Source organism: Lutjanus erythropterus, chromosome 22 (genome assembly GCF_056507025.1).
Source record: "Lutjanus erythropterus isolate fLutEry1 chromosome 22, fLutEry1.hap2, whole genome shotgun sequence".
Lineage (NCBI taxonomy): Eukaryota > Metazoa > Chordata > Actinopteri > Lutjaniformes > Lutjanidae > Lutjanus > Lutjanus erythropterus.
In genome coordinates, this window is record NC_139338.1 from 29,119,132 (window position 1) to 29,135,746 (window position 16,615).

Sequence of the window (16,615 nt, forward strand, 5' to 3'; positions counted from 1 at the left end):
TGGTTACTTTAAATGATCATTTTTACCAGTTTAGACTTTATGAATTTATGTTCATTTAAATTTTCCATCATTTATAATCAAAAAAGGCTGGTTTTACATGTTCCTGTCCTGTAGGATTAAATAAAATCACAAACATCAGAATTAAGTGTTAAATGTGTCAGATGTTTGTTGGATCAGAGGCTCCCTGTGACTTTGGCTGAGAAATGAAATGTAAATGAATAATGTTTGTTTTAAACGTTTCAGTTTTTATTTATTACTGTTGTAGTTCTGCTGTAAAGACCAAACAGTTGTTAAGGTAAGATCATTAACTTTTCTTCTTTACAGTAACTTATTTCATCAATATGTTGAAGTGAAACTGAACGATGTTTAAAGTTTTTTTTTTTTTTATTTCTAAAACTCACAGATCCAAGTTTATCTGAAGAAGAAAAGTAAATCATCTCAACTAAAGATTACAGGTTGGTAAAACTTTTTACAGTTTATTTCAAAAGTTCATAAGTTTGAGTCGGTATCAAAACTCAAAAATCCGCTGCAGTACATGAAGTTCTGAGTTTTACAGTGATTCTTCTATTCTCCAGCTGTAAACATCAAGTTATAATAAGTTTTAATATTTAGTCACAGCGGACGTCTGCGACTCGATGTCTTTTCCTCTAAATCGTCTTCTCTTGTCTCCATCAGCTGCCTGTGATGCTCAATCACAGAAAAGTCTTCAGGGAAAAGAGAAAATTTAAACGTTGCAGCTTCTTTTTTTTTTTTTTTTTTTTAGGCCAAAATCGTCTCTTTTGATCATAAAGGTTTCAGACGCTGGATTAGATCATAATCATCATTTTAAAGGTTTGGACTCGAGGCTGACAGGATTCATTCAGTCAGTCTGAAGCTAACGTTACGGTTAGCTGAAGCAGCTAATCGTCTCGTTAGCGATCAGCTGTGACTCAGTTTGTCTCTTTAACATGAGACGTCCAGCTGTTATCAGATGTGTCTCCACTTTCTTCTGATTAGTTTCATCCAAAATCTTTTCAGATTTTTTTTCCTTAAAGTTTCAGTTGACAAGAATTTTAGGAGTGAAAAACCAGAAATTTGGCTCCAAACAAGTTTGGTGACTTCACAAAGTTCATGTAACGTTAACGTAAAACAAACCTTCATCTTTTTCTAAACCTAACCAAGTACTTTTTGTGCCTTTTATTTTGAAAGTCAGCCAGGATGTTATTTAGAGTCTCGATGAATCAGAGGTGTGTGCGTCCAACGTTTACACGACTGCAGCGTCACAGATCGACACGTGGCGTTAACGTAATGTCTTTGTAAAGGTGGAGTAAATTATTTGTATTGTCTGTAAATAATTTGAATTAACTTAATAATTGATGTTTTTTATTTGTTGATGTGAGAAAATCTGATTCTGCTTCATGTTTCTGAAACACAGACCTGCAGAATATTAAACATTAATAACATTTTGGGTCTGAAATCTCATCAAAGATCTTCTGATCAGATCATAAAGTATCCAAAAAAGAAATATTGTCTTCAGGGTCAGTTCTTAAACTCAGCTCTATTTTTAAAGGACATTTTCATTTTTTTTTTCTACAGAAACTGAAACAGGACAAACGATAACTGCAACATTTTATTTTGTTCCAACACGCACACACATTAAAACTCTGTGACAATGATCCGAGTTCAAGGTCATCCCTCAAATTTTAAGTGACACAATGCACAAGAAATGGCACCAATGACGTACAAGTTTGACTGGACACACACACACACACGCACACACACGCGCACACACACACACACACACACACACACACACAGTAAGCAAGAGAAAGAATTGTAGAAGAGTGTACAGTGCTGAGCGTTCGGACGTCGTCTGCAGGTCGGCTGTCGCTGTTTTTTTATCTCTCAAGTGTTTTTTTTTTTTTTTTGTTTTTCCTCCAACAGTCGTACCAAAGTGCGTTCCTCCTCCGGACACAGACGGGTTCTCAGCAACGTTCTCGGCGACGTTCCCGAGTCTCCAAACGTCCAAAAAAGCCCGAGCTGTCGTAGTGATGAGAGAACTTCTGGCTCAGGTAAAGATGATTCACATATACAACAACTTTTAAAAAACAAACCTCTAAAGCAACTTTTCCACAAGAATTACTTTGTCATGACGAGTAGAAACAGAATAGTTAAGCAGTAGTAGTTATGTACAGTACATCTGATATCTAATAGTGAAAATGAAACCTATTTCAGATCGAGTGGCGACCGAACCAACGAACAGGTAAAGACTTCAGGTGTTTGAACCACAAGGCCACAATGACGAATCATTTTACAAATCAACACTGAAGCGTCCAGCGGCCGTCTCTCTCACACATTCATTGATTTAGTCCTTTTGTTCTTTAAATTAAATACAAGGCGTCGTCAAAATAACAAAACACGAGGCTTTCCTTTTTTAATTCAATTTTAGGACTTTATCTTTAAAAAAAGAAAAACTTTGGGGAATCGTACAAAAATTTGTGGTCAAACAATTTGGGGGCAAAAAATCTAAACAGTTTGTCTCTGAGTTTATCAGTTTGAATCAAAAGACCGATGTGATAAAATGTGATTCGACACAGAAACTTTTCCTTTAAAGTCCAGATTCAGCAGCATTTTGAAAACATCCAGGTTCCACGTTGAGACGTCCTGGAACAGAACCAGCAGACGTGATGGAACTGGATCTGAACTCTGTTCCACTAAAAGCTGATTGGATTTCGATATAAAAATACAAAGATTGTTTTTAAAAAGGGTTAAAAAGTTATTTTCCATGTCGGTTCGATGTGGGACGAGGACAGACAGTGGACACGTGTCCTGTGAGTCAGAGTCGTTTGAAAAAACTGAAATATGTGCAGATTTTATTTGGAGGCTGTTGGCAGTAAATTTAAATTTAAAAAGTTCAAATTCAGATTGAATCTTTTATTGGACGCGTCTCCTGTGTGGGGAGGAAAAGCCTTTCGACTCTGACTCTTATTTTGACGACACCCCGTATGTACTTCCTGTATGTAGAAGAGTCGACCACTCGTCTGTGCAGTAGACATTCTCTACAGTCACGGAGGAAAAGTGAGAAACGTGGAGTTTTCTTTTGAACTTCAAGTCACATGTTCAGTAGAAAGACGGAGAACGAGTTCAACTAAATGAACCAACAGACACGATGCGTCAGAAAACGTCGTCACAACTATTTCCTGTACAGAAGTCGTGTGTTTAAGACAGAGAGACGAGGTCGGCCCGAGCCTTCGCTTTTTCAAGAACAATTTTAACTTTTCGATGTTCACGTTCACTGATTTTCTTACAACAGCCAACAACAAGGTTTCAAACTTTCAAACATCTGGTTTTTATCCCCAAAATGACAAACATCTTTTAAAACCCCAAAATGTTAGGAAACCAAACACCAAAACTTCGCGTAACAATTTACAAATTTACCGTAGGCGTTTAATAATAACAATAATAATAATAATGATAATAGTAAAGTATAGGCGCGCTGTTTTTCCTCCTGTACTAAACATTTTAGATTTTTAGGGGCAAAAAAAAACACAACTGGAGCACAGAACTGTGCACCAAATGTTTCATTCAAGTAAAAAAAAAAATTACTTCAACACCAAATTCTCCCATAAACTTAAATATTCATTTATAAACTTTAGTAATGAAAACCAATTTGGGGGCGGAGTCGTATCAAATGTTGGGATAAGGACAAATATTTCAAGTTCTCAATAAGAAATCAGCTTTTTAAAGTTTGAAAATGTTTTCTTACATTTTGTTATTTTTATCCCAAATGAACCCAAATCAAATTAAAAACTCCACCAAATATTGGAATTATAAGATCTGATGAGAGTAACGTTATGATCACAACAGATTTTGAGGAAATTAGTATCTAAACTTTTGGGTTAGTGAAACAAATCCAAGTTTGAGGTGTAGAACGTTTTTGGGCCACGAGGCCAGATTCTGCAGTACCGACTCTTTCTATTGTAACGTAACGTCACTGTACGTTAAACAAGGTTTGGCGATAAATTCTGTAGGACATAAAACATTTGAAAACTTTTTTGGGGCACTAAGGTAAAACCATTGTTATGCTGATAAATTATTTTTATATTTTCATCTTAAACTTTGCCTGTAATGTAAAATCTTTTGGTATTTGGGGCCTCAGAACCAAAATGTTGGCGTTAATTAAACATTTTCCTGACAAAAATTTAAACAAATTTTTGTACCAAAAAATTCTGCCCTGAATTTTGTAATTAACTGAGCCTTTTCAGATTTGTCCTGTTGGGATGTTAGAACAGATGTTGTCGGGGCATAAAACCTCTGAAGGTGAATCAAAGAATCCAAACAGCTGTAAGTTAAAGTTTAATGTTCGGGGAACCAAAACAAAATCAGTGAATGTGAAGTGAAAACATTTTGTCAGTTTTGCAGTTTTCTGGTCGTGAATCGTCGCTGCAGCTTCGCGTGTCGATCGTGTGATGGAAGAGGTTCTGGGCTCGGGCCGTCCTGGAGATATGCTCAGCAGATATATTTCTGTCGTTCCCCAAATCCAGCCATTTACCGGGGAACCCGATCTGTTAGTAGAACCTGGTTTTGGCAGTTCGGAGTCTCTCCTCTGTCACATTTGATCCGTTTCTCTGGATTGTTGCAGCCGATGAAGATCGCAAACCTCAGAGGGTAAAAAAAAACAAAAAACTCGGCGCCGGTCCAAAGTTACTCTTCGTTTTCAGATGGAGATCCTCCGTTAGAAAGAGCGACGCGGCGCTCAGGACGGGACGTGGCGGTCCAGTTCGTCCACGGCGGTCAGCAGCAGAAACTGTTCCCTTCTTCAGTCTGTCAGCAGGTCAGGCAGCTCCGAGGCCTCAGTGCAAAATACAAACTACAGCTCTACGACCACAGTCTCTACGTCTAAACTGGCCTCTGACGCGCCCGACCGCCGCCGGGCGGGACGGGGTGGGACGGCAGCGTGAGGCACTCGTGTTTCCACAGAAAGGCGTTCGTTCCCCTCAGCTGTTGGTTTTTGTGCCCTTTGTTCAGTTCTTGTGCAGACCCAGCAAACATTCAGATGTAAAAAGTTTGTACGAAGTCGAGCAGCATTTAGTGACGCTGGTACCAAAAAGACGTTTCTGTTAAAACACTTTCCGAAGACGAAAATCTCCGACCGCAGCCCCATTTTTTCACTTTTCCAGTGAAGCGTCTTCTGAGCAGGACGTTTTCACTGATTAAAAATCTAACAAATCCATTAAAAATCAGCTTGAAGAGGCCGAAACACTGAATTTTGTGCTCATGTTTGCAGATCTTCATCCTTCGTCGAATGCTTGCTGGGTTCTTCGGGTGGGTGTGGCCTGTGCAGCGGTCCTGGCAGGTCGTCGGTGTGTCGGTTGATAAATCCCTCCCGTGTTCAGGACGTTTGGCAGTGTCACGTCTCAATCTACCGCCTTCCACTCCGGCGTGGGGAGAAAAAAAAGCCAGGAAAGCTGCACACGGTGGAGAGGTGAACGCCGTTACTGGAGCTGAGAAAAACCAAACGGATGATGAGGATGATGACGATGAGGATGAAGAAGCGGAGGAAGAGGCCAGTGTGCTTGCTGGTTTTTTTTCTTTTTCAGTGACTCCTGAGATTAAAAAAAACAAATCAAAATGGAAAAGCAAACTGCTGACTCGGCTTCACCGACTCGTCGCCTCACGGCGTCTGAACGAGGACGGACACAGTGAAAGACATCCAATCACAGGACGGAGCTCGGTCGGCGTCTCCTCCCGGTCCAGAGGGCAGGTTGTGGTTCAACATGTTGGTCAGTCAGTCTGCGAAGGCTCCTTAAGGCAAAACTCCATCCTCATGCTCTGACACCAATTCAAACAAAAAACTGGGTTCTTTTTTTTTCTCCTGTTCCGTCGAGATGTTCTGCTGTTTTGTTTTTGATACTGATGATGAAGCGGATCTTGGATGCCTGAAGCACAGGAGGTCGGCGAGGTCGCAGCCTGCAAGACAACCACCAGGGATTACAGTCAGTGTTTGGTCACTCTGTCATCGTCTTTTCAGCCAATCAGAACCAAGCATGTGACCTCACAGGATGCTGAAACCAAAGGTACCTTCTACAGGTTTGTCCAATCTTTATTTTTTGGGTCTGTCAGATTTTAATAATTCTATTTTCTATGTAGTAATTTTACAAGAATTTCCAACAGGTTTGCAGTGAAAGTGTAAGTTTGTATTTAGATCTTGATGAAATAACAATAATAATGATAGTAATCATGATAGTAATAATCATAATAATAATAATAATAATGATGATGATGATGATGATGATAATATTTTTCTGTCAAATAACTGCTGAGTTTTTTCAGGGAATTCATTTCAGGAAAATATCTGGAAACAAAGACGTGACTCGAGTCGCCCAATGAGTCGTCGGTACAGAAACATGTTCTAAAGGTGGAAGTTACAGGAAAAGGCCTCAGAAGAGTTTCTGCAGCGCCGGTTTCTGCTTTTCTGCTTCAACAAATCCTGCTGTGGTTTATCAGCTCACCTGAGAACCATCAGTGGGTCAAACGGCCTTAACGGCCGGCCAATCAGAGTGAGCAGAGACACTAAGGAGTGGGAGTGGCAATCCCATTCCCTCTGTTTGTGTGTTGGTGGGCGGCGTCAGCAGCAAACGCAGAGCAGCTGCGGTCAATCCTGGCTGCAGTATATCAGGAGGCGCTCTAGCTGGAGCGTCAGCGGAAGCGTCAGCCCGCGTGTTCAGCCCTTTGCGTGTGAAGACGTTTGCGGGTAAAGACGCTGCGTGTCGACCTGCGCGTGTCAACCGAGCGAGGAAACCGGACGAGGCACGAAACTCTGCTCAGGTGAACAATCAATCTTGCTAACCTCCCTGTAGAACCGGCAGTCTGTAGTGAACACAGCAGACGCCACTGCTCGTTATTCTGACCTCCTAACACTCGCCATCCTGACTCTCACTAAGACCTGCATCCAACCTGAGAACCATGCTGCCCTGTTCTGTTGTCTGGATACGCTGTGTCCTCTGTCAACCGTTGACCCTCCCAGTCCCACCCTTGGCTCCATGATACCCTCTGGTCGCTGCACGCCAACCTCACAGCTGCTGAGAGAAAACGGCACCAAACAAAAGGTTTGTCTGATTTGAACACAGTTCAGTCGATACTGACATCCTTCTTATCCAGCGTCACTGCTGCAGAGAAGGACTTCTGAAACAAAAAAATCTAAATGCCACTGACACCAGAAAACTATTTTCAACCTTTAAAACTCTACTCGAGTGTTTCTCAACCCTGGTCTTCAGAGCTTAACTGTCCTCCATGTTTCACATGTTTCTGCTGCAACACACCTGATTCACATGATCAGGTTTCTGCAGAGGCTTGATGACGAGCTGATCATGTGACTCAAGTGTGTTGGAGCAGAAACATCTAAAACATGCAGGACAGGGTCACTGAGGACCAGGATTGAGAAACACTGCTCTGCTCAACCCTCCACCACCAGCAACCAACCTGCCAGCAGATTCATTGGACTGACAGTATGGCTGCCATCATCACTGAACTGATTCAACTCAACATGCAGAAAACCTGCTGCATCTTTTTCTTTGTTTGCCACAGACAGCGAACTTTCTGAACTACCTACATGTCCAACCACACGTCCCCTGAAACCAATTCCAACCTCCTCCTCCTCCTGTTCCACCTCTGCAACTCCCATCATCAGATGAAAGTCACCTGGCCGTCGCAGCACCTCACACACGACCATCCAGACTCTTTTCAGACATTGTGCCGCGCTGGTGGAACAACCTGCCGAGCGCCGAGCAGGAGCGTCCCTCTGTGCTCTGAAGACGCAGCTCCTGTCCTGATCTACAGACTCTATGTAGTTTGATTGTTAATCGTCTTTTGTGAGTCACTTTGAATAAAGTCGTCTGCTGAATGAATAAATGTAGATGGTTTCTCAGAAACATTGGTTGTATTTGTTGAATAACTTCTCTCATATTTTATTTCAGATGTGTTTTACTTTTTTCATCACTGATTGTTTTTACAGCTGACGACACTTGATGTTTATCTACACAAGTTTGAGTTACCATGGAAACCAGATCAGATAAAATAATCCTTCATTAATCTTTTAACAGAGACGTTTGCAGGATTAAAGCAGCAAATGTGAACGATGAATAATAAATATTGATTTAATTGATTTTGACTTCTATAATTCTTTACACATTTTTTTTTAATATTGTTTATATATATATATTTAAGTCTTGACATGTTTCTATAAAGATGGTGGGGGACTCAAACTGTCACAGAGTGTCTCTTTATTTTCAGTGTTTCTAACAAATTAAAAAAAAATATTAAAAAAATAAATATTAAAAAAAAAAAGTTTGTTTTTTACTGAAAACTACTTTTCTTCACCAGCTGAATTAATTTAACTTTGATTTGAATTAATCCACCAGAGGAAACATATTATATATATATTATATATTTCTGTATAATTGGCACCAAATGATATTTTTCTCTGATGAACAGTTAAAGCATCATTCAAACCTGTGAGCTCAGTATTAATCTAAAAACATCATGACTACAGAAACAAACAAACAGGAAGGAAACGTGTGGTGGCCTCTGATTGGCTGCTGTCAGCTGTGACTCACGTCTGTCGGAGCCTCCTTCATTATGTCTTGCTGGCGTTCTCGTAGATGACGTCAGAGGTGATGGACTGCTGCTTCTTCTTCTGCCACATCAGCAGGACGCACTGATGGATGAACACGTACTGCTCCTGCACACGTGACGAGGGGGGGCGGAGACAGGAGGAGACAGAGAGACAGAGACACACCTGTGAGCTGGGACAGCCAATCAGAGACAAGAGCTGAAGGTTCAACAGCGTTTTGTTCAGTCAGACTCTGGTTGGTTTGATTTTGCTCACATGGTGAACAAAACAACCAGAACATGTGCAGCAGGAGGAGCAGCTGAGCTTTGCATTCTGGGAAAATGAGTTCTAGACAGACACTGACTGTGGGTCTGATCTGGGATTTATATTGAATACTGGGATAAAAACAAATAATCAATACTGAACCAGACTGCATCAATATCTGCTGTGATATTTACAAGGAGAATCATTTTATTTATTTATTTATTTTTTTAATAAAATGACGTGTTGTGTTTGTTTTTCATGTGTTCAGGTCACAGCTGCTGCTTTTGTTCAATCTTCCTAAAAACTCAAATTAAATCATTTAAATTAAAGGAAACAACATCCTTAACGCTCCCTCGTGTGGACGCTGTCCTGCTCGCAGTCTCACCTGCAGAACAAACCAACCACACGTCTGAAAACGTCCTCAGCGTCCTGCAAACTGTCACTAACTACTGTTTTATACAGAACGTGTGTGTGTGTGTGTGTGTGTGTGTGTTATAAAAGACCTCAGTCTGGACCATGGACAGACGGTGTGAACGCATCTCGGACACCATCCCCAGGATGTCCGCGAACTCGTGTTCTCTGATGTGCTGCATGAGACGGTCCAGAGCGATGAAGGTCCCCGTCCTGCCGACTCCAGCACTGAGACACAGACAGACACAGACAGACACAGACAGACAGAGACAGACAGACAGACAGACAGACGCTCATCAGACACAGAAGCTCTGCTCTTATTATCACAACCACTCGGTCCATCAGTCAGGACGCCACCACAACAACATAATGGACATGACATCATCAGTCTGAGAGTGTTTTAATGTGTCTTCCTGTCAGGAGGAGACCAGCTCGTCCTGCTCTCTGACTCAGAGTCTCTGATCTGATCATTAAAGCTTCCTGGACAGACGCAGGACAAACAAACGCTGATTAATGACCTCATTAATCAAACTGACTTTCAAACTCTTCACTTCCTGTTTCACAACAGTCAACATGTCAACAACTTTGTCGTAAATAAAATTATTTTATTATATAATGTAATTTTGATCCTGCTTTACTTTTCTTTCTAAGGTGTTTTTCAGGTCTGATAATCATCTGAAGGCAACATGAATAATAACAGCAGCTCAGAATAAAACTACTTACACTCAGAAATCTTTCATTTCACTCGTTGACACAAAAACTTTCAATCTTTTATGTTTATTGTTGATCTTTTTCCCTCATAACTATCAACACTGATTTTTTTAAAAAACTGAGACGCTAAAGTCGAGCCCATCAGTTGGTGTTTGATGCTAACTGCTAACTGCTAACTGTAGCATCCTGTTCATATCCTGACATGATACATGTTGCCTGAACCTTTCACATTAACGCACTACAGCGGTGAACATGCTAACTGTACACATGCTAACACGTTATGTGTTTACATTCAGAAATCCAGTCCTGATCAGACTTAATGCTAAATTATGCTCACCTGCTACAAAAAGGCTAACATGCTAACATCAGAATGCTAACATACAAACAGAGAAAATGTTGCATATTACATGACTAACTGTTACTAGTTTCTCTGCATGCTAACTTGCTAATGTACCAAAAGTAGCACATTAATATGCTAAACTTTGTCAACATAGCACATGACATGTTAGCATGTTAGCATGCTAACTGTATGGATGTACACATTAACATGTTCATGTTTGTTTGTTTGATATTTTCACTTTAAAACAAGATGTTTTTACATTAAAACATATTTCTTATGTTATAACTAAATATTTTCACACTATAACAAGATACTTTGTTATATCAAGATATTTTCATGTTAGATAATGAGTTTACTTAACTTTAGCCATTGATAATAATAATACCTTAGCATGCTAATGTTAGCTTTCAGCTCACATTCACAGCTGAGCCTCACAGACTTAACAGTCAGACCAGAAAGTCATGCAGTAAAATTAATTCATGTTGTGAGTTTAGTGATGTAGTTACTGTGTTGAAAGGTTAGCTGGTTAGCTAACATCTGGTGCTAGTCTGACACAGTAGCATACCAAGCTAACTGATTCAAGCGAGTCGTTAACAATGAGTTAAAACTGTTTGTTTGATGCGTACGTTGTTTGTTGGGGCTGATAATTTACTACATTTATATGAATATTTATGAAATTATATCTAATAAATATCAGACTTCACAGATTATTTAATTTAATTTCTGAGACAAAATGTTCTATAAAATCTAAAGGTTTTTTTTTTTTTTGTGGACGTGAGGATCTCCGTCCCCGTCCTGAGTCCTGACCTGCAGTGGACGATGACGGGGTCTTTGGTCCTGTTGGCCTGCTGACGGACGATGTGGACAAACTGCAGGATGCTCTCGATGGCGTTGACCGTGGGGACGCCGTGGTCGGGCCACGAGGTGTAGTTCAGGTGGAGGACGTCCTGACTCTCATCAGCCTGCAGGGGGAGACAGAGATCGCGTGTCACGGCGTGTCAGAGTCTCTTACAGCGGCCTCTAGTGGCCGCCGGTGGAACCGCAGCTGTTGGACAACCTGGTACTCACATATCCCAGTCTGAACTTCCTGATGGTCCACTCTGGAGACTCGGACTGCGAGAGCATCTCCACGCTGATCTCTCCGTACATCACAGGTTCGTCTGTGAACGGCCAGTAATGATCACACTTCACCTGCAAACACCAAACATCTTCAACGTTAATTCACTCAAACATCAAGTTCAACGTTGATCAAATATTCAACATCCTTCTTTCATTATTAGTATTTTTTTACTTTTAAAGGCAGTGATGCAGTTTAGCTTCAGCTTTTCAACATTTAACATTCACACCTGCTTTTCTTCTTCTTGTTGTGTGAATGTTTGATTCTTCTACAAAAACATCTTTATCACTATTATTTTTCCGTTTTTCCACTGAACTGCTCACGTTTTTCAACAGAAACTTTTCAAAATATTCAACTTTCTTTGAAGTTCAGTTATAATGAACTCCTCTCTTCCTACATTCACAGAAACTCCATTCAAACCTTTAATTATTCAATATATTTTTATATCATCTTTCATACATTACTGCTTTTATTCGACTTTTAAAAGGAGAAATGCAATTTTTCAGCATCCAGCTTTCACTCCTGCAGTTTGTCCAGAATGATCCTTCTGTAATCACGTGTGAATGAAATGTTCTTCTACAAAAAACCCCCCCAAAACTTTATTATAGACTGTAATTTAATTTAACTTTTCATGTTTTGTGCTTCAAAATCTGATTTTGTAAAGTAACTAAAGCTGTAGAAGTAACTGTTAAAGTAACTAAAGTAACTAAATCTGTCATTTAAATGATAAAGATTAAAGGTATGAGATTTCCCTCTGAGCTGAAAATACTCAGTTACTGTAGTAACTGTACTGTGAGCAGTAATCTTAGCGAAGCGTGAACCGACCCTCCGTCGTTCGTTACACTGCGTCAGCATCACGATGATCGGAGATTTCTGCTGCAGAACCATTTTCCAGAAGTCGTTCCGTGTTTCAGGCAGCGGACCCTGAGTGGCGATGTACTCTTTAGAGTGTTTGTATCCCTGAAACACACAAACACACACGTTTACAAAAAAACACACCAGTAACACAGGAAGTGTCAGTAAAACACCGTCAGCTTCACACAGAATATTCAACAGGTTTTCACATAAAGTCGTCACATTATTACAACAAACACACTTATTAGAACCATAAATGTTCCTGTCAGAACATCATGTACATGTATGTTTTAATATGTGAAGCACTTTGAGAAGCAGGTTTTGAATGAAAGGTCTTATATAAATAAAGATTATTATCATCATCATCATCATCATTATTATGACATGCAAACTTATAAAACTATATTTTCATGTAACAGATTATAGCAGGACACTGTTGATCTGTTTTCTTGTTCTGATGTGAAAGTAATATCCTGTGATAAAGTAACAGTAATAGAATACTGCAGTACAGGAGTATAGTTACAAGTTACAAGTAAAACTCCTGCATGAAATATTAAAGGAGTGTAAAACTCACAGGTATGTAGTTTGCGTTGATGTAATCTGAACCTTCGTCGTTGTGCATCGAGATCAGTTTCACCCGACTGAAGTCGTCTGGAGGGAAAATAAAAACAAAAATCACATGTCAGTGTTTACTTTGTGAGTTTCTCCCATGATGCTTTGCTGTCAGTGACTCACAGGGGAGGATGTTGGTGTATCTGTTCTTCGGCCTGTTGACGGGCAGGTCCGCTGCATCATGGGAAAGATCCAGACCGACGCTCTTCAGCTCCTGGAAACAAACGACGACATCGACATCTGTCAAACATCTGCATCATGTTTCATGGTCAGTGCTTTTATTGTGAAAAGCTTTGCAAACTCTTTCCTCTGGTTTGATGTTTCTGATGACCTGCAGGTGGCGCTAACTTTACATCCAGCTGTTTGTGTCCATATAAACAAACAGATATTTTCCATTTTTAAACAGAAACTCCTGGAGGCCAACAATCATTTTATATTTCATTATGAAGCTCATTTTCTCTCATTAACAGGTTTATTATTTCATTTCACACATTGTTTTCTCTAAATAATGAAATAATTCACTTGTTTCCCAAAAATAAATAATTAACAGCATACAAACACACACATATCTGCTTTATTTGATTATTAAATCATTTTAAAACATATTTTCCATCAAGTTTTATCAATAAAAATGTTTAAATATGATGATTCAACTCAAAAATATTAAGTCTTTTCCATAAAATATGGAAATATTGAATGAGTGTAAAAGTCCTTTAACATTTTTAGAGGTAAACAGGTGAAAAGATAAAGAAACATATGGAAGCCTGCTGCTGCCAAAATTAAATCACTAAACCAAAATAAATATGATAAAATTATAAACAGATATTATGTTTTATTGCAAACAATCATTTTCATTTTAAAATCTAAATCTCAGACTTAGATATTTGTTGTAGCTCCGAACATGATGTGGAAACTTTTCTAATAATTTTACCTCAAACTGCAGCGAGAACTTGTACGCCGAGTCTTTGCTCATCTCTTTGAAGTAGGCGTCGAAGTCGTCGAGCTGAACGGGACTGAAACCAGACGGCGACACGTCAGAAAATACACACAGGACACGACTTTATTGATCAGATTCAGATGACAGATGAAATATGGAAGACGTCGCCCTGAACTTCTGCGTCACATTTTAAATTCACAAAAACTCTCTGAACGTGAAGAAAACGACTCCGATACACAGAAAACTGTAGAAACTCAGTGAACCTGAAGGATTTAAAGAGATTTCTAAAACCATGTGACGCTTTAACCTTCACTCACCAACAAAGAAGAACTACATGTGAGTTTTACTGTGTTTTTATCTTCTGATTATTGATTATTCAGATGCTGTGTTCTCAGATCAGTTTCACTTTAATCTGTTCGATTCAACAGTTTGGATGTTTCTCTGTTTCTGGCTGAAGGCTGTTATTAATGCGATGGCAGCAACACAAACAAACAAACAAACAAACAAAATAAACAAACAAATAAATCAAAGCACAGAGTGATGAAGAGCCACATGTTGTTGTTGTTGTTGTTGTTTAGTCTTGTTACCTTGTTAGCTTCCGTTTCTTTAAAGCTGTCTTGCTCCTATAAAATACAAACATGTAAAAGTTCCTCATGATGAGAACTGCACAATAAAGACTCGATTACAGATTACAGATTACAGATTACTCTGTATCATACTGTAATCCTTCCCTCCAGATCTGCACACATCAGGGTTTGACTGATGCCGGTTCTTAAAGCCTTTATTGAAGGAGATCGATTTCAATTCTTAAAAAAATGTTTTTAAAATATATTTTCTGATTTCCAAGAAAAATGTTTAAACACATAAAATATTTAGTGTTTTCGATTTAAAATGACTTTTAATCTCAGGGGAACATTTATGGAAAGTCTGTGGCTGCCAAAATTAAATTTAAATCACTTAATCAAAATAAATTTTGTTTAATTTCTGTGTGCAGTATTTATGACTAAAATTATGAATAGATATTATATTTAATTGTAAACTATCATTTTCATTTTAAAATCTAAATTGCAAAGTTGACCTTTTTTAATGTGAATTTATTTATCTTTCTATTTGAGCTCGTCTCTAATGAAAGATAAAATGATACGGTCTTATTATCAAAACTTAATAAAATGGAAATCATGAAAAACTTTGAGTTGCAGTGGTACAATAATATCTAAATCAAAATATCATTATACATATATTTTATAGTGTGTCGGGTTGCAGCGGTATAATTATAACGTACGAAAAGTTACGGTAAATTTTAACCAATAAGAAAGAAATGGGACATAATATTTTATTAAATTAAAAATAAGTGTTTATTCAAGATTTTTTTTTTTTTTTCTGTTTTTCGTATCGTATCCTGTGAAACCAGGACATTTATTGTGAAAATCTCAAACCACTGCAGTCCTCTCACATGTGACCTGAATTCAAATGTCCAGATTTTAATTTTATTTTCACGTTGAAGTTACACTGGAAAAAGAAATTAAAAAGTAGATTTTTGTTTTATTTTTTATTATTTTGAAAACAGTTTCAGGACGTTCCCTCGTGAAGCGTTTTTTATTTTGTTTTTGAGAATCATTTTCTAACATTAATTTAAAATGTTAGTTTTATCAAACATTATGGAACAAATGTAAAGTGAGCGTCCACTTCAATAAAAAGGCCGGTGTGGAACCCGTCCATCAGTCGAACCCAGAACACAGAACTTTAGAAGAACCGATGAGAGGAACAACATCATGCTGAGTGAACGAGCCGTTTCCTGTTTTAGACAAACACCTTCACATCACACATGCAGCTTTTTTTACATTTACACTCATTTTTTACACTTTTACACTTCATGCTTCTGTAAGATACGGAGTCACAAGAGCGCCATAAAAAATAATACATCTGTACAAAATATAGAAAATATAAAGAGAAATAATAGAAAAGAATAATTTATTTTCACATTTACATGTTAATTCATTTTATATTATCATTTATTTGTTTTTTAATATATTTATTTATTTTTTGCCAATGAGTTACTGTGTTTTTTTTCTGTACAGTTAAAGTTTTTAAAATTTAATTATCTCTTAGTTTTTCCTCAGTTTTTGAACTCATGAATTGTGTAAAAAAAAAAAAAAAAAACAGTTGCAAAAGCTCAAAAAGTTCAAGGCAACAATTTACTTTAGATAAAATCTTTGAGTTTCAGAAACTCAAATCAATAATCACTCAGTCACTCTGAGCTCAAAACTCTAATTAAAAATAATAAAATCTAAATCAGCATGTTGACTTGAAATTTTGAGTTTTCTTTTTTTTTTTTTTTACAGTGAGTTCAAGGAAATACATACATGTATGTTTGTATATATGTAACAATATAATAAATTCTATGAAAATATAAATAATAAATCAATATATACAGAAATAAATGAAAAATACTAAACATTATTTTTTACATGTTGTTATTTGTCTTCATATCTCAAATGTATTTATTCTTTTACTGCTTTGTCTTTACATTTTAATCTACTTATTTATTCCTTTTATTGTTCCACATTTCTGGTGTCGTTCTCGTGCAGATTGATTCTTTTTTAAGACTCTCCTGTGACTCCACAGTTTTCTGGAGTCAAATTCACTCTGATTGTGTTTCAGCTCCACAAATCCAAAAACCGTCCTCTCAGCTCACAGCTGGCGGCAGATGTGTAGATTTGTGCGTCTGTGTGACACAGTCAGGAAGTTTATCTTTAACCAGCGACATGCACTAAAACA

The 16,615-nt window shown here is 38.1% G+C and overlaps 1 protein-coding gene across 4 annotated transcripts in view; it reads right to left on the reverse strand.

Annotated features, from left to right (window-relative positions):
- Positions 1-5,521: 5,521 nt before the first annotated feature.
- Positions 5,522-16,615, reverse strand: part of ptpro (protein tyrosine phosphatase receptor type O) — a 45,550-nt gene continuing 34,456 nt past the window's right edge. For 3 of the 4 annotated variants that reach the window (XM_084711353.1, XM_084711354.1, XM_084711352.1), the window contains 10 exons: positions 14,425-14,460; positions 13,832-13,913; positions 13,024-13,114; positions 12,863-12,939; positions 12,259-12,393; positions 11,385-11,507; positions 11,124-11,278; positions 9,358-9,493; positions 8,595-8,719; positions 5,522-5,949 (listed from right to left, as the gene is read on the reverse strand). In XM_084711353.1, coding sequence (XP_084567479.1) covers positions 8,615-8,719; positions 9,358-9,493; positions 11,124-11,278; positions 11,385-11,507; positions 12,259-12,393; positions 12,863-12,939; positions 13,024-13,114; positions 13,832-13,913; positions 14,425-14,460 — 940 coding nt within the window. In that variant the 3' untranslated portion in view covers positions 5,522-5,949; positions 8,595-8,614. The remainder of the gene's footprint in view (positions 5,950-8,594; positions 8,720-9,357; positions 9,494-11,123; positions 11,279-11,384; positions 11,508-12,258; positions 12,394-12,862; positions 12,940-13,023; positions 13,115-13,831; positions 13,914-14,424; positions 14,461-16,615) is intronic. The other variant, XM_084711355.1, reaches the window with a different exon arrangement.